Below are 25,390 nucleotides of genomic sequence, written 5' to 3'. Positions count from 1 at the left end.
TTATAATACTGTGTTATAGTGTGTGTGTGGTGCCTTAATTGGAGCCAAGCACAGTTGTTGACTTAAGCAGCTGCAGGGTCAATAGGTCCTACTCAGAGACAGGGGTCAAAGGGCCTACTCAGACAGACATACTGTACCATACTCAAACGGACATACGGACGGACAGACAGACACACATAGCTGTTCAAGTCTCACGGTCTTGTTTCCTTTCGAGCCCTATGCAATCAGTATTACAAGTATAACGTGTGTGTGAGTGCGTGTGTGTATATGTGTGTGTGTGTGTGTGTGTGTGTGCGCACGTGCAAGTGTGTGTGTGTGTCCATACATCCATCCATGCACTCAAAATATTACATAAGAAAGATTAGCTTTAAATTTAAAAGCGTATTTGCTTCATGGGACAGAGAAAAAAGTGTCAAAACTGTAAGAACAGGAGAGAGTATTAAAAAACCACACCAGGAAATGGCAGTTGCAAGGAGTTGCATTGGTGTGGTTGACCTAAAAACAGTTTTGTTGCAAATTAACAAAGTGGCTAATGGTTATTCTGATTAAACAGAGGTGATATTGATTTCATTGAATTCCAAATGTTATCAAACTATTCTTGTGTCACTGTACTCTAGGGTGCTACGGCACGGCAGCGAAACCCTGCTGTCTGTAGTATACAATATACATACATACCCTGTGCATGTTGCCATTGTGGCTCCCAGAGAGTGGTAGTGATAGATGGCTGGTTTCCCTGGGCAATGTTTGTGGTTGCATTTCACTAGCCTGAAAGAGATACAGGAAAACACTGATCATCAAAACCTTTCAACCTCTAGTTTATAGGCAATTATTATAGGAATTATAGGAGAAGAAATCCCCAGAATTTCAGAAGAATTCACGTCAGGGTCATGCGTGAAAACAAGCCCAAAATGGACTAGGTCGCATGATCACACACACAGGGGTTCCCACTTCCTAAAATTAGTTTAATAATAGTGTCAACATCTGTTTTATACATAACCTACATGAATATTTGAAAGGGTAACCTGGAGAACTCGCCGGTTTTCCGACTCGCCGCGGTTTAGGGCATTTTAGTTTTACTTACTACTTTATTTAAATTGCATTGAATTGAGAGAGAGAGAGAGAGAGAGAGAGAGAGGATAGTTGTTTTGAGTTTACACTAGATGAAGTAGGAATGCTAAAATGTAAACACCAAAGTACCGAAATAATGTAATTCATTAGTAAACTAGAAAAAGTGCCCTTCCGGGCACAGGTCTCCACCAGGTTATCCACAGATCCGTGCAGTTAGAGGTAAAAACACTTTTCGGCCAGTTATAGCGCCACCTTGAGGCTGAGTTGAAATTGTTCATGTGGCATTTCGTCCTCGGCCTAGTGGGAATGTGGGTGCACAATTTCTGGGAAATCACGCGATGTGTTCATGATTTGCAGCATTTTGTTTGAAACTGAGCACTCCTGTGAACTTTGGAAGCCAATCTTAACCAATCAGGATGGAGTCTGATAAATCTGAAAGACCCGTTTCGTTGAATGGCTCTAGAGAGACTGTGTACCAATTTGCGTGATGTTTGGACAAAATCTGTAGGTGTACTGTGCAAAAACTTGTTTTGCACAAAGCGGCCTCCTGGTGGCGCTATAACAGGCCGTTCTGGAAAGTTTGGGGCAGAGGTTCATGGTTGGCATCCAGGGAGTGTGTGTGCAAAATATGGCATCGACCGGGTTAACGGTGGCCGAGATTAGCTGTTCACGGACACACACACGGACGGACACACGGACGGACGGACACGCGGACGGACGGAGTGCAAAACATACTCTCCCCACATGCCTTCGGCCTGGTGGAGACAACAATATCCTGAAATATCATTGGTACTATCATTGGTATTCACATACTCACCTTTTTACCATTTAATTGCACAAAATAATTTGATCACTTTGGATATGAACTGTAACATCTGTGGGTTTGACATACTATACTGATGAAGACAGCATGTTAGCATAACGATGTTTCTCTCCACTTTTCGCTGCGGCGAGATGGTAAACCGGCAAGTTCTCCGATATTCTTTGAAAGTAGCCGATCTACAAGCTCAAAAAGCTATTTTCAGTTTTGGGGTCCGCAAACAAATACATATTAATTTGGGAGTTCTTGACATGAAAGGGTTTGAGAACCACTGGTTTAAACAACAATAGCAAGCCCAAACAAGCTACTACACTTTAGAAACAATCCCAAAAAAACCCGCAACCCGCATCTACCAATATTTACAAGCAACTTCACAGAAAAACAAGCCCAAAGTCAGTTTAATAAGCAGACGTACAGTAGCAACATTGGGACAGGATGCAATAAGTAACAATTTATCTGTGGTATACGACAAAGTGTATAGGGCTTAAATGGTTAAACAGAGATGAATTTCAGAATCTTTTTGGGGCAGTAATGTCAGTCAGTCAGTCGGTCGGTTGTTGCCATGGATTTGCCATTTGATCTTCACCCTTCATGTTCCTCTGAGGATGAACTCTTGTGATGTGGCTGACTATCCTCTTGCAGCACAAAATGTTCCACTTCGACACATGCAGAATATCTCAAAATCCCACGGGTGAATTTTACTGAGACCATTCATACTCCCTGGAGGAATAAACCCAACCATTGAATGACCTCATAACCTTTCCTCTAGTCTGGAGCTAGACTGGATAGTCCTGTGTCCAGTCAGTTGGGTGGATTACTGGATTAATTTTTAATCCCACACATAACACGTCTGATGTGTCACTAGCATACACCACAGATTATTTATTAACTACTACAACTAGGTCTAGGCAGTAGTAGGAACACTGCATCAAGTGTTCATTGCAGTAAAAGGCCAATTAAGGCGCATGAGAGCAGTGGGCCAGGGTGAGAACACCATCATTCAAACTCATGTATGAATCTCCACTTGGGCGCTTTCACACCGGACATGTTTGGTTCGTTTAAAACGAACCATGGTCCGCTTACCCCTTTGGTTCGGTTGGTGTGAACGTGCATCCGAACTCTGGTGCGGATCAAAGAAACGAACCATGGTCCGCTAAAAAAGGCCGGACTCGGTTCGCTTCCAAACGAACCACGGTGCGGTTCGTTACTGGTGTGAATGCAGGGCGCTTTCACACCCAAAGTTCGCTTAGAAGGTCCGGATCAAGGACCAAGGACCAAATATTTGCATTTTGATTTTGGTCCGTTTGGTTTTCACACTCGACTTTGTAAAGCGTACCAAATATGTAAACAAATGACATGTTAAGCGAACCAAATGGTGAGGGGAAAAAGAACATGAGGGGAAATGTCTGATAGGTATTTTTGTTGTATTTTGTGGGTGAATGGTCAGCTGACTCCTTTGACCTTTTAATCTGGTTGCCCTGTGCTTCACTCATATGTGGTTACTTCACGCTGTCTTATGGCGTTTAGTTAGTAAGAATTATTATTGCACTGTCTGGCTGTCTCAGCGTCTAGAACCCTACATGTAACTGACCTTGAAGGCCAGGCGCTGCGTTATCAGCTCGTTGCCATGGCCACCTGCCCAGCCTCTGGGCTTTCCCGGACTATACTTGAATTATGAACTACAGGTCATTCCCAAAACTACATATCCCAATGCATTGTTAAGATGCTCCTCTCGTTCTGCCACGTCTACTTTGTATCATTCTCCATTTTGTATTGAAGAAGTATAAATACTCAATGCCATTTTGAAACGGCATCGAGAGACCGCGTTGGACCGGCCCTGGCCCCTGCGGGGTCTGTCTAATCTGATTGTAAATTATCATTATGCTGTATGTGGATCTTGTTCTGTCTCTCTGAATCAATATAAAATATGACTAAAACCCTCACTCTGAATGGATCTCCTCTGTGGTGGACTCAGGTAACATTTCGGTATTTATAAGGTATATATTATGGTTTAAACTTGAAGTTGGTCAGTTAGTATTGAGCTTCAAGTCAGAACAGCTCCGCTGCAGCTAATTGAGTTGACCTAGTTTTACGTCTTTTGCTATAGTGATGTAATGTAATCAATTAATCATTTGGGACCACCTGTGTATAGCCTATTTTTGTATTTTTCCAGCTTTTCATGTGTCTATGGGGTGACAGTACTTCATTAGACACCCTGGAGTAATTTTTATGTCCAATGGTGTAATAACTTTGTATTTAGGGTTTCTTCATGGAGGCTGAACCCTTGACGGTCAAACGGGCCAATGAAGTAAACACGGATAGTGTGACGTAAAAATATTGCACGCACACACGCACCTCCCCCTCTATACATATTTTTTTAATACGACAACCTCTGTGGGCGGAGCTGCCTGCCACATACACACGTGTGAACTGAACAGCGCAGCCAGTTTGCTTTTGCTGCTCTATGTCACAGTCATTTCACACATTACCAGTTCACAGCAGAGCAGACTGTTTTTCGTTAGATTGGAAGCAAGTAAATGTTCACGTTGGGTCCTCAGGATTAATCACGGAAACCACAACAAACCAGTCTTATACCTGCTCTGCTGTAGTTGCTCTTGTTGTTCTCAAGGAGTAGGTTGTTTCTTTTATAATCACAGTGGTCGGGCTTTGATACAGAGTGTAGTGTCACAGTGTGCATTCTTGTTGGCTGTTGTAGTCAATATGTATGTAGGTCCTAATACTTATACAAGGCTGTAAAGTCAAGAATTAGAAGTATGTTAACAAACTATCCTTACACCTGGGAAAAACTGAATCCATCCTCTTCGGATCAAATAGTAAACTCAGCAAGGCAGATGGCTTCTTGGTTAGAGTGGGTGACAATATTATCACACGAAAAGATCAAATTACCTACCTAGGTTCCATCCTGGAGGCCAATCTTTCCGGTGATAAAATGGCCACCAACGTAATCAAAAAAGTCAATCAAAGAACAAGATTCCTTTACAGGATCTCCTCACTGGTCAGCAAAAACACCTTGAAGACCTTAACAGGAGCCCTCGTACAAGGTTTCTTTGACTATGCATCCACCTCTTGGTACCACAGCACCTCAAAGGCCCTTAAAACAAGGCTCCAGACCTCTCAAAACAAACTGGTCAGGCTCCTACTTGGCCTCACCCCCCGAACCCACCTCACCCCTGCCCACTTTGACAGGCTGGGATGGCTTAGGGTCGACGACAGAGTACAGCATCTTGCAATGGGTCTGGTCCACAAGATTCGATACACCACCAAGATACCCATGTACCTGTCTAAATACTTCCTTAATGTAAACGAAGTCCACACCCACAACACCAGAGGGAGTGCAACAAACCATGTACAACCCAGATTCGGCACAAACAAGGGACTAAATTATTTTCGCTCCTATGCCACCAAAATGTGGAACGCCCTACCAACAGTCATTAAGACATGTGAATCCCTTGACTCCTTCAAAACCGCTCTCAAAGGGCACCTACGGATGGCTGCATTTCGAAACTGGCCTCTGTAAAATCTGAATCCCCCCCCCCCCATTTTCCCTCACTGTATATTGTATCTTTTCCCTTTTTTGCTTCCCATTTGATGAATTCCTGTTCTGTTCTTTACCTACAGAGAAATGTCTATTTGTATGTCTCTAAATGTTTGTATGTCTTTAAATGTTTTGATGAATTGAACAATGTGGACCCTGTTGTAAACAAGTGTAATGCTTAATTGGGTCGTCCACTCACAGTTGACAGTCTTTGTATTGAGTTTGTGCTTAAAATGTACTGTAAATTCTACAAACTGTTAATAAAGATTTCAATCAATCAATCAATGTTGTGTCGCGCTGGAAGTCATGTTGCCATGTCTGGCTATTACAAGCGACTTGGGCTTGTTTTCATATAAGTAACTTTCAGGGGAGATGTGGTTGACTTGACCAATGGTTCATGTGAAGGACCCTCAGATTAATATGTTGTTAAAAGGATTGGTGTTGTTGAAACGTTTTCATAAATATTCACGGCAATTTCTGTGACTTATTTTTGTGGACCTGGCCGCTTGTTTCTTTAAATCTGGCGACTTTTGCTGAAACTCAATGCAGTCAGATAAAGGACAGTTTTAATGCCAGGGTGCTTAGCTGGAGGAAATCAATAGCCTACAATATATTGTAGGCTAAATTATCTATCAAACTAATTGTTTCTGCTGTTAAACTATGATCGAATTGGATGATGAGCTGAGCTGATTGCGACAATAGGGTCAATATAATTGGAGGAAATAAATAAATGATTATAAAAAATCAGAAAAAACAGATCTGATATGGTATGGATGCATGGATTATATGCCTATACATGGATGGTGGCAGTATAAGTGCATAATGGTGCCTATACGATATCTCAGAAAAACATGAGTTTTTGTTACATTACAGACACCAATTTGCCATTTTGTAAACAAAAGGGCAGAGCCATGGGCTGTCCTTTTATAAGGAGGGGGAGGGACTAGGACAAGTGGGTGGTCTTAAAGGAGGAGGCGGAGGGACTGGATTAGGTGGGTGGTGCTATGGTTAAACTCACGCATACCTAATGAACTGGTGGGTGTGTCCACATAAAACCATAATTTTAACAAATACTGTACACTTTTTTGAAAATATTATACCTCATATACACCTAAATACACCTGATGATCATGTTTAAGTGTGGAAAAAAATCACGGCACTCCATCTTTAACATTAAATATTTCTCTGTCTCTGCGTCTCTCCCATATATATCGGGTCTCTCCCCCTCATGTACACACACACACACACACACACACACACACACACACACACAAAGAAAGAAACTCTCTCGCATGAAGACTCATGCATCGCATGCTTTGTCATAACTTTGCGTGGCGGCGGCGCATGCCTAAAACAGCCTGTCGGAGTGGACCAATAGCAGCCAGCTGCAGCCTCGCCAAAAGCCAAAAACAACGAAGCCTGTTAGCAGAAAACACCTCCCGAGGCAACAGAACAGAGAAGACAAATACAAAAATAAATAAAAATAAAGTTTGATTCACACCGTCAGCTTGTTCTTTTGTTGTTCTCTAGCATATGATCTTTGTGTTTTTAAACGTGACCCAGGCAGTTCAATCACTGCAACAAGGAAGTCAGTATGTGATTAGTTTGACTGTCTTTTAGTTGTCATTGCATCGCTTTGATTACGTTAATGGACTTCTGGTATTGACGCATTATTATTAGTAGTCTATTTGAGAAAGCCTATCAAGTCAAGGGTTGCCTTTAGTCTTAAAGAAAGAGAATAGGCTAATGACTGTGCTGTTATATAGTCTACTGTATAGCCTAGGCTACAAGTCAAGCATTATAGCCTAGGCAATACTATTTTGATCAACTCACATCAATAATACCGGGTGAAAGAAATATGTCACATATTGTACAATAGCCTATGAAGTTAATATAGGCTATATTTAATGGTTTGCACTGCAATGACATGGATCTGAAAAATGAATGAAAATCTATTGTGCCGTCGCCCGTCGCCCCGGATCGCACACAAATAAAATAAATTGCCAAGACCACTGACATTTTACTTAGGCATATCTCGCTCATTTCTTATGCGATTTTTAAAATTACCATAATCCTTGGGAACTCTACTTTCAATTGGTGTTGTCAGCCAAGACTGTATTGTCTTCCAAGTTCCAATCTAACGATATAGTCACATTACGCACAGGTGCGCACAGAGGCTGCATGCGTCTTCCTGTACTGTCATTACGAGAGAGAGAGAGAGAGAGAGAGAGAGAGAGAGCGCGCATAGATAGGCTATATTAAAGGCCTGTAGATATAATTGCTTGCATGCGCTGAGAAAGCTCCAAATTTACCATACCGTACATACCATTCCGTGTACATCTGTACAACTTGTAGGCTACATCTGTTATTTTTGCGCATGTGAACCACGCTGCCATTACATTTGCGCTGCGCAGTGCGCCTCGACATATATGCGTCTACTATTAAAATCAGACTGTCAGCTGTCATATCAATAGTGATCCCCGTAAAAAATACATGCTTTTACAACTAATTATTAATGCAGCCTCACAACTGCCGACGCCCGACGGTTATTTTGGCTATCATCCTGTGGCCTATTATTCCTCTATAAAGTATTAGACTATTAGACTAATAAACTAACTGTGGAAAACTGCACTGACACTATAAACCCTGATTTATACTGTACATTGTTGCGGAACGGTGTTGCGCATTGAAAATAGCCTGCGCGCTCACAGTGTATGGTCCTGTGAGCGTGAGCTATATTCAGTGTACAACATGCCGTGCAACCAAATATCAAGCTGCGTTCACACTTCACACATCATACAGACTCAGTGCCTTTCATTTTCAGTTGGAAGCCATGCAGTGACATGAAGATAAAAAGATACATCCGACGTTTGTAGATGCTACAAAACGGCAACAACAAAGAAGTTGAGCTGGTTTCAACTTCAGCAACAAAGATACAAAGGACAAATATGCATGTGTGACTGTGTGTGTGTATCTTTGTATCTTCTGCCAGTGTGAACGCAGCTTAACCTTTTTTCCAATAGTTTTCGCCTTGTCTCCCACTGTAGTCCCTTGTTGCTGCCACTTTCACTATTTAGACAATAAATGTGTTCATTAATCTTAATCGAAGCCTGAGTATCCTTCGATGCATAACAGGTGTGCCGTCACAGCTCTGACTGAGACCAATGACATCCATGTGTTTACTTCAATCTCCTCCTACTATTCTACCAAAAGACAACACCAGAAGCCTCTTCTCTAGTCAGCCACACATCCTCCTTTCACATACAGTACAGCCTCCTCTAGTGGCTTCACCATGTATTGATCATTACTAGGGTTGTGATCCAGAACCTGAGGAACCGGTTCCAACATTGAGGAACCGGAATCTGTTCAATCACAGTTCAAACCCTTTCCGAAAGTGGTTTATCACACCATCGGAGCTGGTGTGTGGCCTAGCGCTGATTCATACCCTTCCTGATACGATTCTACGAATTTCTGCCCTCCAGTAAGGCTATGGGGCAAACGGGGTTAAATCTCGAAATCAGACCAGCCTCTCCTCTTTAGTGGAAATCTCACGAACGTTTGACCTACTCACCAATACAAACACGGGTTGTGTCAATAGAAAGCCTACTTTCCTTAGTGGAAGCACTCTGAGCCCCCCACCACACGTATAAACGGTACTTTTTGGCCAGAAAGGGATTTTTTTCCACCGGAGGAAAAATATTCTCTATGAGGCAGTTCTCTGGGCAATATCAGTAGAGGGCGCAGCGGAGTACTAAAAATGTTTTTTTTCCGGTGGAAACAAAATCTAACCTGACGCTGCCAGATGAGGGCGGTATTGGGTAACCATGTATCCCAACACAGCATTCATCTGGGATCTCTCAGACAGTTGAGCTGACAAAAATCCGTTCCGTACCGGACCAATCAGCGTGAGCTAAGGGCGGGACATGGGCGAAACCGGATGTGAAGCTATATAGACACGTCAATATGATTGGTTGTGTTTGCACGCCCCCACGGTGATAGACAGACGGTCCCATCCAATCATCTACCAAGTATCTTGAAAAAAAGGAACAGCCCCGTCATCGAATTTGCTTCCGCGATCCCAGATCCCAATAAGCTGTGAAACAAATTTGTGTAGCAAGCTTCTTGGATCTGGCAGCGTCAGGTTAAACAAAATCCCCTTTTGGCCAAAAAGTACAGTTTATACGTGTGGTGGGGGGCTCAGAGTGCGTCCACTAAGGAAAGTAGGCTTTCTATTGACACAACCCGTGTTTGTATTGGTGAGTAGGTCAAACGTTCGTGAGATTTCCACTAAGAGGAGAGGCTGGTCTGATTTCGATTTGAGATTTAACCCTGTTTGCCCCATAGCCTTACTGGAGGGCAGAAATTCGCAGAATCGTATCAGGAAGGGTATGAATCAGAGCTAGTGTGTGGCCTAGAGCCCTGCGCGGGAGTGTTTTATTATTCCCCCTCCAAACAATTGACCGCCTGGCCGCCGCTCCTGCCCGCAACAAAACATTTAATCCCATTTAGTCCCGCACCATCCCGCAATTTTACCGTTTAGTCCCCAGTTGGTTCCATTGAGATTGAAAAACATTACATTTACCCAAACAGAATGAGATTGAGCAGGCGTGCGCGAGAGAGGGGTTGTTTATTTGTGAGGAGTTGCTCACAGATAGAGGGAAAGTGTTTATATTGCGACGGGACATATATTATAGGTAGGCCTATTATTATTATATTGTGACACACACGAATGAGCTGCGCACAGGAACATATGTTCTCATGACAAAAAAAAACCCTCTGGATTCCGCTCCATGCTGTTTATATAGTGGGTGTGCGAGAGAGAGAGAGAGAGAGAGAGGGGCCCGCTGGTTTTATCTTGATCGCCTGTTCCCGGCCACAGGTATTTAAATACCCAGGCCATCGTGCCCGCAACAACTTCTGCTATACAATTACAATCCAGGGGTTCTTTAATTTCAAGGTCGATTCGTTAGACTTGAGGCCGATTCTAAAAATGACTTTGTGATGCCCCACACATATAGACACACAGTATGTGCAGTGGTTAGGGAGCACCTGCCTAATTGTCTCCCTATAGGTGAGCCTGGGTGGGGCACTCCATCTTGATTGCTCATTGGAGAGAACCTGGGCCCGGTGCCTCCAGTGAGCTATAAAAGCATAGCCAGGGCACCATTTCATTTAGGGTATATGGTCCTGTCGGGAGCGGATGATATCGTTACAGTACGTCATGTTGTAGTATTGTTTTGTAGTCGACAGGCAGGAACAACAGGCGGCAACTTCCTTTTCTCAATAAAAGCTCTCGTAGCCTGTAGCTTTTATTGAGAAAAATCGGTTTGAGGGAAAAGGAAGTTGCCGCCTGTTGTTCCTGCCTGTCGACTACAAAACATGTAGTGTCCCTGCCAGAGGAGGCAGACCTGCTGTCTGCATGTGCCTCCACTTCCTGCTTGCCTCCATGTTCTAACCTCTGTAGCTATGGTTGCCTTATTCTTTCCATCCACACACGCACCACACCATGTTCCTCACATCCATCAGCACCACACCACTGATTACTGACTCCACACCTCATAGGATCCGTTGCCTTGTTATGGTGCCCTTAAGTCAGTTATAATGTCTAGGCCTATTTTATAATAAACATACAGTTTCTTACACTGTTGCTTCGTCTCCTGCCTCCCAATGTTTGTCATGGCCAAGAGCCATGACAACTTCATGACCTTCAAACTTCAAATATTAAAAATCACACTTGTGTGAAGTGAGCGGTGCCATTTACCATGATGATGATGTAGAAGACGCAGTAACCACAGTAACCGTGCCGCTACCGATTAATAGACACGCATACGCACAAAGATGATTAGATTCAACTATTAACAAATGACTCATTATTAGTAGCCATTTTGCCTTACATGACCAAAAAAGGAATGCTAGGGTTCATGACTGGATAACTAACTTTTGATTGTCAATGATCGAACCGCTATTTTAAAGAACTAGTTATTCTACAAATGTTACTCACTTCTGCTACCGGCAGATGTGACTTGGAATTTGTACGTTGGACTAAAATTCTCTCTACCCTAAGTTTCCAATCTTTCTACATTCTGAATAAAGAGAGCCTCCACATAATCTTAAAATCTTGAATATACTTGCTTGGGTCTAGCTCCCTCTTGAGATGGAAATATGCCTGCTCTGCTTGCTTTACTCAGGAGTATCAGGCTTGGGAAAACTCTATTGCAGGCGTTTCCCAAATGTTTTCAACATGGGACCATAAGGAGACATTTGGTGTCTCCCCAGCAGCAGCACCAGCAGGGGAAAATATTAGATTTTCTTTTATTAAATGTTTTTGTAGGAAAGGTATTTGCCCATGTAAATGGAACCATTTGTACACTTGCATATTTACACTCACTCAAGGACACTTTTAGACCCACTGCAGCAGCAGCCTGACTCTGTTTGACCCGAATGGACCATGATGTAAAGAATGCTTCTCATGGTTTCATCCTCAAAGTTGCAGTTTTTGTGCTTTTGTTTGAAATGTACCCATTCTACATACTGTGAAACAACATTTTCAATCAATCAATCAATCAATAGAACAGAGCCTTCATTAGTATCAGCTGTAACACCTGTGAAGGAAGTTCTTATCCAAAATGGCGTGTGTGCATATGATAGAGCCCATTCTTTTTACTGTACTGTACCTTGCTGGATGCCCGTGCTAGGGCACTGCGGCGCGGAGGTTTCCAGGACCTCTCCTGGGTGAAGCTGTTGACGTAGTACCATCTCCCCGTGGCCGGATCAGAGTACTGCTCCCAGAGGTCCATGACCTGGAGGGGCTTCTGTCCCCGGGCCGGGCAGGGGGGCTCCAGCTGCGACGGCGGCCTCGTCACTGGCTCGACCACGTCAGTGTAAAGAGGAGACTCCTGCCAGGACAGCTGGGAGACATACGACTCTGTAACTGTTGGGACCTTTCATTCATGAGAAGCGGGATAAGGCCGACAGGCGAGAAGGGCAGGAAGGAAGGATAGAGAAGAGGGCGAGGAAGAGAATGAAGAAAGGTGTGCACAGCAGTAGAAGGGTTTGGCTGTTTGTAATATAAACAACATGCGCTCACCATGCAGCGTTCAGTCAGTGCCATGCACTTATTTCTCAGTTGCCACGCCCTCTTCCATAGAACTCCCCCAACCCACATCAACGCAGCCCCTATCCACTCTTTTAAAACCGCCTTTTCAAAACACACCTCTTCAGTCCACCTAAATTGCGTTTTTTGACGGGTGCTAGCCCCTCCTATAAACACAGCTATAGTGTAGATTCTGTCTTAACACAAACATTAAATGCCATTGACAATGAATGGAGAATTTAGGTCATATCTGTCTCAGCAAATCGGCTGTCGTTATGTCGCTGTGTGTGTGTGTGTGTGTGTGTGTGTGTGTGTGTGTGTGTGTGTGTGTGTGTGTGTGTGTGTGTGTGTGTGCATGCGTGCGTGTGCGCGTGCGTGCGTGTACGGTGTACTCATTACAGAATCTGTACATTCTTGAAATAAGCCATGATGCAAGTGCATGTGTGTAAACACACACAGATTGCACGCGCGCGTGCGTGCGTGCGTGTGTGTGTGTGTGTGTGTGTGTGTGTGTGCACGCACGGTGTAATGTATGCACATACTGTGAGTGACGTGTGGCGGTCACACAGCAGGTGCAATCAACAGCAGAGGATGACGTCTTAACCGACGTCATCAGAGAGAAACTGTGCGTCTGTCTATCATTGGAACACGATGTATGAGAGAAGACATCCAAACCCCACCACCTCCCGCTACACCAGAGGTTGGATGGCTGGATTAAAGTCACACAGCTTATAGAGAGCTACGCGCTCAAGCGGATTGAGGGGTCTAAATCAGCAGCTGTGTGTGGTGTGTGGGTGTGTGTGTGGGGAGGGGGGGGGGGCACGTGAGATGAAGGGATAAATATTTAACAACATCATCTTTCCATAAAACATAGCTGAGATATACAGATATGTGTGTGTGTGTGTGTGTGTGTGTGTGTGTGTGTGTGTGTGTGTGTGTGTGTGTGTGTGTGTGTGTGTGTGTGTGTGTGTGTGTGTGTGTGTGTGTGTGTGTGTGTGTGTGTGTGTGTGTGTGTGCACGGTGTGCAAGTGTGCATTTGTGTATGATTAGCATGTCATTAGAGTGAGGGGATGTGGTGACCACATCCCCTCACTCTAATGACATGCTAATCATACACACCACATTGTGGTCACACATGAGGTCACTGACAGTTATTACGTGTGTGTGTGTGTGTGTGTGTTTGTGTGTGTGAGGGTGCGTGTGTGTGTGTGTGTGTGTGTGTGTGTGTGTGTGTGTGTGTGTGTGTGTCTGTACAAACAAGCTGTAAAAAATGTCAAGTCTGTTCAAACAATACAAATAGGTTGTAGGATAACATATATAGATCGTCGCAGTCCCTCCCCCTTTCAGAACGACGAGTGGCCCAGGAAATGAAATGCAATGCATTTCTCCCATAGGATTTTCTTTAAGTATTTATTTAAAGACGGTTACGCCGCGGACAAAGCCAACTCGGATCGTGACAAATCATGACAATGAACACAATGTTTTTGGCCGATCAAATAATTTATAAGAAGAAAAACAAAACAAATAGTGTTGTCTCCTGCCTTTATTTTCTTCTTTCTAATGATTTGATCGTCCCAAAATATTGTGTTCATTGTCATGATTTGTCACGATCCGAGTTGGCTTTGTCCGCGTGGTAAACGTCTTTAAATAAATACTTAAAGAAAATCCTATGGGAGAAATGCATTGCATTTCATTTCCTGGGCCACTCGTCGTTCTGAAAGGGGGAGGGACTGCGACGCTCTATAGACGCTAAGCTACGTACATTACGTGTCTGGATATTTCTAATCTTCTAATCTTCTATAATTTTAGTGTGGTACGAACTGTAATGTTGCTGAATCATTCCAAACCAACCCAAATAGAGTGAGCTAAACATGAAGAACTTAAAATAGAGCACTTTTTGTTACATAAGTTTCTACATAAAAACAAAAACCAAAGACACAGTTGGGATCCGAGGAATAAACACACATACTGTACAGTATGTGTGTGTACTGTACAGTATGGGTTTGTATTCATAATATTGTCACTCATTTTTAACTCACAGACCTATTATTATGTGGATTATACCAGTGTCAGCCTTTTTATGTAGATTATGCGGTTGACACGCACAGACACTGTGACAATTAATCCTCATCATGTACAATGCACTGACTTTTGTCTTTTGTGTTTTATCTTTTTATTCTAGCACCCTAACTAACGTCCTTACTGTAAATATGTACACACTACACAGTACACATAGGCTGCTATCACCTTTATATATAAGGCTTGTCAATAGGGGGAAACCCTTTACTTGTACAGTTTGTGGTAAAAGCTTTGCTCAAACTATCTTTTTTTCCTGCCTTGATCTCCTTGAACAAATCAAACCTCAAACCCTTAGATCTCCATATATGGAGCTGCCCTGCTCTGACATTCCATATGTTGATCCTTCCCCATCCATCCTTTTTCTCCGATGTATCCCTTTTGACTGATACCTGTCTATTCAAACTCTAGACGGGCCCGCCCCAAAGTTATTAGTACAGCCGCGCCCGGCAGCCGGGCGAAAACTAGAGTTCACAACAGGCCTGAAAATTAAGGCCTGGCCCTACCTGGGCCCTCATCAAACCCTGTACACTCAAGGCACTGCCGTCGCTGCCACCCTTAGATCTCTATATGGAGCTGACCTGTTCTGACATTCCATATGTTGATCTGACCTCATCAAACCCTGTACACTCAAGACACGCTCCATATATGGCCAGTACAGAAATCATTACATCTGCTCACCCAGCAGTCTGCCGTCACCCCAGGCAGATGCGTGCACGCGATTCTCGCCCTCAGGGTGTCTTACTGGTTATTATTAGTACACTCCAGGAAGAGCCCAGCGGTGTCATTCAAATGGTCAATAATAACACAGGGGTCTTAAGTTTTAGGAGCCAACACATCCGACACCAAGAGGATGTTCCTCCTCACCACATCCATCACCATCTGGCTCGCTGTCTCTACTGACAATGACAGAGATGGTCATTAGTTGCACCCTATGCTGTCTCTTCAGAACCTGTATCAGTCCAGGACCTAGACCACTCCGGGACTGCATGAGGAACAAGCAGCCAATATAATTGCTAACCCCTATCACCTCTTCCAAAAAGCTACATTTCCCTCTCTCGCAAACAGGTCCACTACACATCACTGGCAAATCAAATTTGTAAATGTCTCTTAATACTGTTGTTATTCAGTACAACATACCCAGCTCACTATGCAACAACAATCCCTTGTATGGGCAATAAAAGTAATTCTGATTAAGATGAATAGTGTGGGTGTGTGTGTGTGTGTGTGTGTGTGTGTGTGTGTGTGTGTGTGTGTGTGTGTGTGTGTGTGTGTGTGTGTGTGTGTGTGTGTGTGTGTGCGAGCGCGTTGTTGTATAAATGGGTACATGTGAATATTATTTGAGTGTTTCGTGGAAAAGGGGAGCCTTGTGACCTGAATGTGGCTGTAATAATCCTGCTTACTAGGCTTAGAGACACAATGATTGGAGACACAGAAAGAGAGAGGGATAGCACCAGAGAGACAAGAGAGAGAGATAGTGTGTGTGTGTGTGTGTGTGTGTGTGTGCGTGCGTGTGTGTGTGTGTGTGTGTGTGTGTGTGCGTGCGTGCGTGCACATGTGTGTAATTTCCATTAAACTGACAGCATCAAAATAATGTAATTTCAGTGCACAACATGAAACTGACCTGATGGAATGTGTGGCTCCAGTGGCTCCAGTGAGGATCTCAATTAATGTGACCAGCCGGTCACATCAACCGCTCAACTACAGTATGTCATTTTTCTGTCTATGTCAGTTGTCTATGACGTGTAATCGTGTATCTATGACAAGTTTTTAGCGAATTTCACTTCTGTTAAATAGTTGCCCAAAACACACAACATACGTGAAAAAAATAAGTGTGTGGCCTACTGAAAGCATGCATATACAAGGTTTGGCTCTGATCGGTTTAGTGTTTTGCGAGATTAGGTGCAGACAGACAGACAGACACACAGGCCCTCTGGCCCCTCTCAGAAGGGTCTGTGTAGATGGCTACCTACAGTATAGCCTCTTGCGATGCCACGCCGTAAAACCATTCTTCTAACATCCTCTGAGGTGACATAGTGACACTTGTGTCATCGCAGTGATGAAAAATGAGTTGCACCTACAGCATGACAACTACTGGTTGGCAATGTCAGAATTCTACTGTTGAAGTAGATAGCACACAGAATTGGACACTATATAGATGCCATCTGTATTGTAGTTCAGAACAGTGCCATACAGTACCTCTCTCTGTTGGGAGAGGGAGACAACGGACATAAAACATAAGCCCTGTTCTAGCCCCGCTGCGGAAAGCAGACTTCTGCGTCGTCTATCTGCACTTTGACACTCATTACCTGCAAATGATTTGTCCTATGATGAGAAGCGTCCGCCATGTCCCACTGGCTGCTCGACTTCTGGGACATCCCGGGACAGGTATACCGCCCATTGAACCCGTCCTTTACCTCATCATACGGGTTCTCGGGCATGCTCTCGTTGGGCAAGTTGCTGGAGCTCCGACTTCGGGTTATGATGGGGACCACCCTCTGTGTCCTTGGAGCCGTCGTGTGGGCCGCGGTGGGCCGTGACACCAAGAGGTGGCCCGAGGGGGACGTGGCAGATTTGGAGGAGAAGGTGGAGCCAGAGAGGGGTAGGGTGGGGAAGTGGTACATCCCTCGCAAGGCACTGTTGGAGGTGAGGTTCTCCATGGAGCGGCAGAAGGACTTGTTCACTGTGGGAAAGGCAGAGGTTGACGTTTTACGATGCAACACAAAACACCAACGACAGTTTAAAATCTTTGAGCCTGGTGTGCCTATATCGGGCATGTATAGGTAAAACGCATTTAGAAAAGGAAACGTTTAAAAAGAAATAGCTAAAATAGTAGATGGGCTATTTTAGCCATTCGCTGTATTACAAATTTGATAGGGCTTAAACTAGGCATGTAACGATTCACTCAACTCACAATACGATTCGTATCACGATATGAGGTTCACGATACGATTTTTCACGATATTAAAAAACATATATATTTTAAAGATATATATTTTAATTTTATATAATTTATCTTCCCCCCTGAGATTTTTTATTTAACTACATTGCAAAAGAAGTAGCATTACTTTTTAAGATATTTTTTTTTTGCGGCTTACGCCTTTTATTGATTTTTTAAGGGACAGATAGTAGGCTGACAGGAAACGGGAGAGAGATGGGGGGATGACATGCGGTAAAGGCCGTGTCGGGTTCGGGAGTCGAACCCGCGGCACACCGCGACTGGATCACCAGTCCGGTGCCCAGACCGTTACGCTACGGCCTGGGCCAGCATTACTTTTGACAGTGCAGAGTGCAGAAACATAATTGCCTTCCTTGATGAGCATCAACGACCATGATGACCATCATCACCTGGGCACAGTCACAGACACACACAGCTAGCTCCCCTCTACAGTGCTCTACTACTGAAAGTGACTATAATTTCTCTCCAAATCACTTGAATATGATGGAATATGACTAAAGCTCACATTTCACATCACACACTAGCCCCCCTAAAAAATAAAATAAAATAAAATAAAAATATTTTTTTGAAAATCGATTTTTTCCCTGATCTACAAGCTTACTATAGTCTATGCGACGCATTGTAAAATTGCAGATCTTCTAAATTCAAGGACAGATTGGGAGAACATAAAACTGCAATTCACACAAATAATCCAAATTACCCAATGGCTGTCCACTTTAATGACACTCTGATATGGAGAAATACAGTAACGACGGAACAAACACACTTTCTCAAGCTCATAATTACCATGGTTGTGTTCCTTATTTTTGCGCTCCGTGGGGCTGGGAGTGAGCGACATCCTTGGTGGTATGCTGAGGTTGGCATGCAGGGAGGTAGACATGACCAGGCGCTGTGGTGAGGGCATTGGCTTGATGGGCACCTCGGTCACGTACGTTGCAGGGACATAGATTGGCTTCGTTTTACTTGCTGCACCTATCCTCCGCACCTGTGAGAGGGAATGGTTTTCCTATCAGTTGGTGATTAGATACATCCCTTGAGGTCTCAATTGAGAAAATAAAATAGTGTAAAACGACTATAGGGGTGGGACGATTCACATTCCTCCCGGTTTGATACGCCATCGACACCTAGGGATTTACATTACGATTCTTAATTATATTGCAATTCTGCGATTCAACGATTGTTGCAATAAAATAAAAATCGAAAAAAGTAAAATAAAAAATCTGATTGATTTTATTAAATATCACGATATTTGAGTGAATCGATTTTTTTGCCCACCCATACTAACGAAACCACACCACTATACCAGTAAATGGCCTTTTGTCGTTTTCTCCACCAAGAGCGCCTTATATACAAGCAAACTCTCAACATGGCAGATTTATTCATTTATATTTTATAAATAATTTTGTATTAAAAATTGTATTTTCGTCTATTTTTGTCCACTTTTTGTATACTCAATATACAAACTGTGTAGGTTTTTGAAACCTACACGGTTATAGTACCGGTAGGCTATTTGAAATAATGTGTCAAGCTACTCTGAAAAATATAAAATAATAGAAATTAATCAAAACCACTTCTTTGCACCTGCCACCAGTCGGTGTTGGTCTTCTTCAGGAGGATGAAGCGCTCGCCCTCCCGTATGCACACCGGCTTTCCGTCTGCCCCGCGGTAGCCGTAGTCATACTGGGCCTCCAGCACCACCGTGCCGCTGGGCACCCCGCAAACAGTGGGGGGGGCCCTGGAGGTCAGCGGAGGGGCTGCACCAGGGTGCTGGTGGCCCACGGAGTGATGGCCGCTACTAGACAGCATGATGGCTGCCCACTGGAGGGCCCTCTGTTCAGCAACCCTCACTGGGAGTGACTGGATGATGGTTGTTGCTGCTGGTGATGCTGGTCTCACTGGTCTGTTTGGCAAGAGGCACCTGCGACAGAGGCCTGACCAGTGCCATTCTCTGAAGAACAATTGAGGGGATGGGGAGGAAATGGTTTTTGGACATGTCACTATAAATTAATGTATTTATGAATTAATCAATCAATACTTTGGAGAAAACAACAAAATGCATAACAGTTGAGTTATGAGTTGTAACCCTGATTGTGGAAGAGGTTGTTGTTTGTTTGACAGATCTTTGTCCCATTAAAAGGTAGCAAAACCCGTCCCATTATATAAAGGATGGAGTCAAACAAAGCCAGAACTGTGTTCTGGGAAAACAAATTAGGCTAATTACCCTTAATAGTTTAGGACATAATTAATCTCATTGTTAACACAATCCTCCACATCCATTTCCTGTGCAAGCTGTGCAAGAAATAAAAAATAAAGCTCACTTTTAATCCAGGTACTTAAAAGGAGCCTGTATAAAATGAAGAGTTTTACATATTCATGAGTTTCAAATGTAGTCCTAGTCCTACACCTGTCAGGTTGGGGTCCGGGGACCAGCACGGGTGTATCAATTTGTCTACACCAATCAGATACATTGAATCACCTATTTTGGTCCCCAACATGGCAGGTTCGTAGGACTACATGTGAAACTCACGAATATGACGGTAAAGATCGTAAACATCATTAGTATGATGTTTGCAAACAGGGGAGCATAATTCTGTTCTTTCAATGTTGATGTAGAGAGAGACGTGTCACTACTACTACAAGACCTTCTGCCCAAAGGAAATTATAGAATTTACAGGCATACAGGTATCCCTGTACTCTATGTACTTCCGGCCTGAAATGCTGAAAGTGTCTAAGCATTAGACACTTTCAGCAATGGTACTTTTCCAGGCTTTACTGTGACCATAGACTTAGAAGAACTGGGAATGGCCAGGGCCGGCTAGGGGTCTGGGCACCTAGGCTGCTAATCCAGCCTGACAGCGCGTTGCAGGTTTGACTCCAGATCCCAACGACCTTTGCTGCATGTCACTCCCCATCTCTCTCCCAACATTTCCTGTCAGCTTCCTGTACGCTATCAAATAAAGCCCCAAAAATATCTTGGAAAAAAATGGAAGAACTGGGAACTGGGAAGAACTGGGAACAAGGTATAGGGATGGTATAGAGATGCATGTATCCCTGTACTTTGTTACAATAGAGCGTCACAGTCCCGCCAACCCACAAAAGTTGTGACAAATCATGACAACAAACACAATTTTTCGGGCCGAACAAATAATTAGAAAGAAGAGTTTAGTTTTTCTTCTTTGTAATTATTTGTTTGGTCCAAAATATTGTGTTTATTGTCACAACTCGAGTTGGCTTTGTACGACGCTTAAAAGGTCTTTAAATAAATACTTTTGGGAAAAATGCATTGGGAATTATTTCCTGAAAGGGGGCAGGCCTGCGATGCTCTATAGTCTATACTACCTCTGATTAGGCACTTTCAGCATTATGGTTCTTTTCAAGGCTTTACTGGGAACGAGGTTAGTACTCGTGGGAAGATGACAGGTGGAAAGTCCTTGTACATATTAGCAAAAGAAAAAGCGTCATTCTTTCAGATGTATGTGCATGTGAATAATTAATGTGTTTGGGGGAGGATGTAAGGAGTGTAATATACCCAGAATAGCATCCGTGTCCAGCCACTGAGTCAGCATCCCCTGCAAGCTAAGCCCCTGCTTGTCCCCCGCAAGACCCTCTTGAATAAAAGAGCATTTAACTTTCAGCTAGGCAGACCCAAGACAACAAAGCCTATAGTATGGTACACACATGTGCACAATGCACACAGAAACAAACACCCACTCACATGTAAGCAAACATATACTGTAGTACACTATACAGATCCAAAATCTGTGTCCTATTGGATTGTGATCTGGTGACTGTAAAGGCATACAAATTACAATTCACATCATTTTCATAGCCATTAAACTCATACCCATAGGCTACAGGTGATCACTCTGAGTGACGCTTCGCTCTTAAAGGTTTTATGACATTCATTTTAAATTATTTTTCTTTTTTCTTTTAGGTTTTATGACCTCAATTACACCCAAAAAACCTGAACTTTGAACGTTCAGTGGATTTTCTGTGGTCTGAAGTTTTCTTTGGGGTTTGGAAGCCTTTTGAGCTACAATGAAAACAGGCAAAACAGTGAAAACAGTGACATCTGCTGGCAAATCCCATTGACATAATTATATGGGATTTGCAGGATCTTACATCACAAACTGCCGGCAAATCAGAGCACCTGTTTAAGCCAGAAAACCCCAGATCACAGAAAATCTACTGAATGTTAAAAGTTCATGTTTTTTCGGTGCAATTGAGATTAGAAAACCTAAAAAAAATAAGAACAATTCCAAAACCTTTTTTTTAATGTCACAATCCCTTTATTAAGGGGACAAGTGGACCCAAACCATGTTAGCCAATTAATGCTGCCCTTCTGTTTCCTTAATCAATAAATCAATGCACGATCATCATAGTCAATTAATGTGCGCTTTTGGCCACAATGTCCAAGCCTAACTGATGTCTTTCCAATTATTGACATGCAGATGCCACTTTATTAGCTGTTTCTATAGAAACACTAGACAGTTCAGCAGCCTTTGTGACTGAAGCTACTGCCATCCGTGCCACAATAATGAACCTTCTTTTATAGCCACTTACATAATTTCCTCTGCCATGTTGATCCAAAATGTATCAACTGGGCATGCTCAGCAATGTCATACATGTCACAGAGCATTATGTTAATTGCTTAATTGTATCATGCAGTCCATATATATGGAAGCATCTGTGTTCAATATGTTTTTCCATTCATTCAGGTTGTCCTTTAAATTGTTACCTGTCCTAGACAATAGAGTTATAGAGGATTATAGAGAAGGTGACATATGAGAGGGAGAAACAGAGTGTAAAAGATAGAAGGTACAGACCAGAAGAAAGAAAGATGTAATATACCCCAACCCCACCTATACCCTATGGGGTTGGCAATAGGCCCTTTCTGTGTGGAGTTTGCATGTTCTCCCCATGTCCCCTAGGGTAGGTACCCTTACATAACGTGTTCCATCCACACGCTACGTCCTACGGCCGGGGGAAACCCCGGTGTCAGGTGAAAAGAAGCGGCCTACTCACTCCTCATGCATTGAAGGAAGCATAAACTTAGTTCGGAGTTCTCCGCAGGTTGACAGAGGGAGAGTAACGTCCAGGATTACAGTTTAGGCGAAAAAGGTGAAAAAATGTATTACAAAATCGTGGGATAAAAGAATCATTAAAATGATCTGTTGCCCTGCCTTTTATTTAAGTGGGTTTTTTTTTCGTTCTTTCTTTTTAAGGTTCTCAATGTGAACCTGTGCAAGTTGTTAAGATAGACATAGCTGTCTGATGAAGCTGTGAACTACAATTTTATTGCTGTCGGGTGGCGTTTCATGCCCAAAACTGTTACTTTTCAGGATTCACATAAAGAAATAGCAAAAACTAGCCTTTTAAAAAAAAGTACCATGAAAAAAGTTATAATATGGAGATAAGAGGTTTCTGTCCGACAGCGACAATATGTATGTGTGAAGGAGGCGGTGGGGGTGGGTGCGAGGATGGGCCGGGCTGTGAACCCTGATAATCTCACTGTGCTTTATCAAAGCACATGCCTGCAGAGAATTAAAGTAAAACCCTTGGTGGTTCCAGCATATATGTCATGGGCCGGTGCACGGCTGCGTGGCTCACACAGGCGGGCGGAATTCACTGCATGCAGGAAAGGCAGGGCTACAACTTCCACGTGACTTAATCCAAATATTGTCCCGGGTATCCGGATGAATGTCACGGTGCACACACAGGCTGTGTGGCATTCACTGCAGTACTGTAGTACAGTAGAAAGATAGACATCTGGCCAGCGATGCTCTGTTCACGTTGAGATGTGTGTGCATGTATACAAGAGATGTTCTATCAGGCGACTATATGGTATGAACTATAGTAGTCATATACTGTATTTACACTTGATAGAAACAGTTACAGAAATCACAGCGGTTTTGGCATTTTTAGACCACTGTGCTTTTTAGATCATTTGACAATGAAAATCAGTATAAATATTAATAATTAAGTTGCGATATTCACCATACAGCGGTAATACCTGAGAAGGAATGCTACACCGTACGCGTACGGCATTGGCACAGGTATGCTGATCTATGACCGCAGCACACCAGTGCCAATATTGCACACAGCAATATTGGCACTCCTTTTCTTTTTTATGGCTATATCATCCTGAGCAATTAAATGTACCTACAGTATGTTCTGAAGGGGTAACAGAAGGTCGTGGCTTAGAGCTAACAATGAAACTGTCACTGTTAACTTTTCTTCTTTCCTGCCTTGATCTCCTTACTACCCCAGTCCTCCCCCTCTTCTTCCCTTTCTTCATTTGTTTTCTTGGAAAAATTACACAAATTTCACCCACATTTTACTTGTAAAACTGTGATGTGACAATAAAGCTGATGGGTGTTCAGATAGGTCACAAAGGTAAGAGGTAAAAGACAAAGACGCAAGTAAAATGAGCAAACAGGAAACCAAGTATGTACATCAAAGAGGAACCCCAGATTGAGTAACATCCTCTCTACCTTGCCGCTTGCGTGTGATTGTCTTTTTCCTATTTCTACATAAAGCCTATAGGTTAGCCATTAGTTATTGTTCATCTCTGTTTACTTTGTAACCACTGGACATTGTGGTGCCATATAAGCAACCAGGTAGAACAAAGCACTTTAAACTAGAAAGATGCACACAGTTGAGGGTAACGTTCTGCCAGGAGGAAACACACCCTAATTATAATACTTAGTACAACAATTAACATCTGTTAATCTATTCCAAATAGGACAAATTCCCAACCATGAATGCCAAAACCTTTGTCGCTGTACTCATTTCTGAAGGGTACGTTTGTTTTCATGCATCAACACTGCCCCTGGCATCATCGTGCATGTCTGTGATTGCCCGGCCATAGAGTCTGGGGGGGATGGTTATGCCATTTCCTACTGTGATTGGCTAGCTTCAGTTAATAGGCTCTAGTCTAGTCTATATGCACACACGCCATTTTGGAAATAACTTGGGCCCCTCCCCTACTTCCTTCACAGGTGTTACCAATAAAACTAATGAAGGCTCTGTTCCATTCTGGTCAGGACCGTGTTGCTATTGTTCATGTTGGCTCACTGGAAACCCTCTGCTACACCAGTGGGTCTCAAAGTGTCCTTTATTGAGGTTCCAAGTGGCCCTGTGTATGGGTCTGTATAACTCTGAGAGTTATGGGGGTCCTTGAAACGAAAAGGTTTGAGAATCACTGTACACTAAATAGAACAGAGCCTTAATTAGTATCATCTGTAAGGGGCCCGGAAGTAGGAAGAGTTAGACTGCATCCAGACAGTAGATTCACGAAGATGCCAAATGCCGTGAGCGGCAGGCATCTCTTCCTGGTTTTAAAACAGCTGGTGGATGGAAATGAAGCTCCACCCACTCTGCAACGCTTGCCTCCGCGGCAAGTGGAAGCCACGCGCGAGGCAGCGAGCTTCATTTTCCAAGCTGTCTAAAACCAGGAAGAGACTCCCGCCGCTCGCGGCTTTTGGCATCTTCGTGACGCGACTGTGTAGAAGCACCAATATAGAGCCCATATGACCAGGTGGGATGCATAACCCTAAACCCACACAAGCTGGGTTTATCGCCGGGCAGTGATAAATAAGGGCTCCTGACTCCTGAGGTGCCATTGCTTCAGCTGACCACTTTACTGTGCTGTGATGTGACTACCAATTAAATCCCAGGATGAACCTGTGAGAAGTTGAGAGCGTCCTGTTTTGTGACTTCTGTTTTGAAATGTTAAGCATTTAACAATTTACTTGTTATGTGGGACGTTGTTGACAACATTTCTTTGATGATGACAAAGGGCAATAGCATCTGGCC

General features: G+C 43.3%; 1 protein-coding gene across 1 annotated transcript in view; it reads right to left on the bottom strand.

The window, feature by feature from the left end:
* arhgap9 (Rho GTPase activating protein 9) overlaps positions 1–25,390 on the bottom strand; it is a 68,801-nt gene that overhangs the window by 34,248 nt on the left and 9,163 nt on the right. The window contains exons 2-6 of the mRNA XM_083770860.1: positions 19,154–19,520; positions 18,359–18,557; positions 16,923–17,296; positions 12,119–12,352; positions 676–765 (exon numbers count right to left, since the gene is read on the bottom strand). Of these exons, the coding sequence (XP_083626986.1) occupies positions 676–765; positions 12,119–12,352; positions 16,923–17,296; positions 18,359–18,557; positions 19,154–19,378 (1,122 nt within the window). The 5' untranslated portion in view covers positions 19,379–19,520. The remainder of the gene's footprint in view (positions 1–675; positions 766–12,118; positions 12,353–16,922; positions 17,297–18,358; positions 18,558–19,153; positions 19,521–25,390) is intronic.

Source organism: Protomyctophum parallelum, assembly GCF_964188405.1.
Source record: "Protomyctophum parallelum genome assembly, chromosome: 8".
NCBI lineage: Eukaryota > Metazoa > Chordata > Actinopteri > Myctophiformes > Myctophidae > Protomyctophum > Protomyctophum parallelum.
This window is presented reverse-complemented; position numbering and strand designations above follow the sequence as displayed.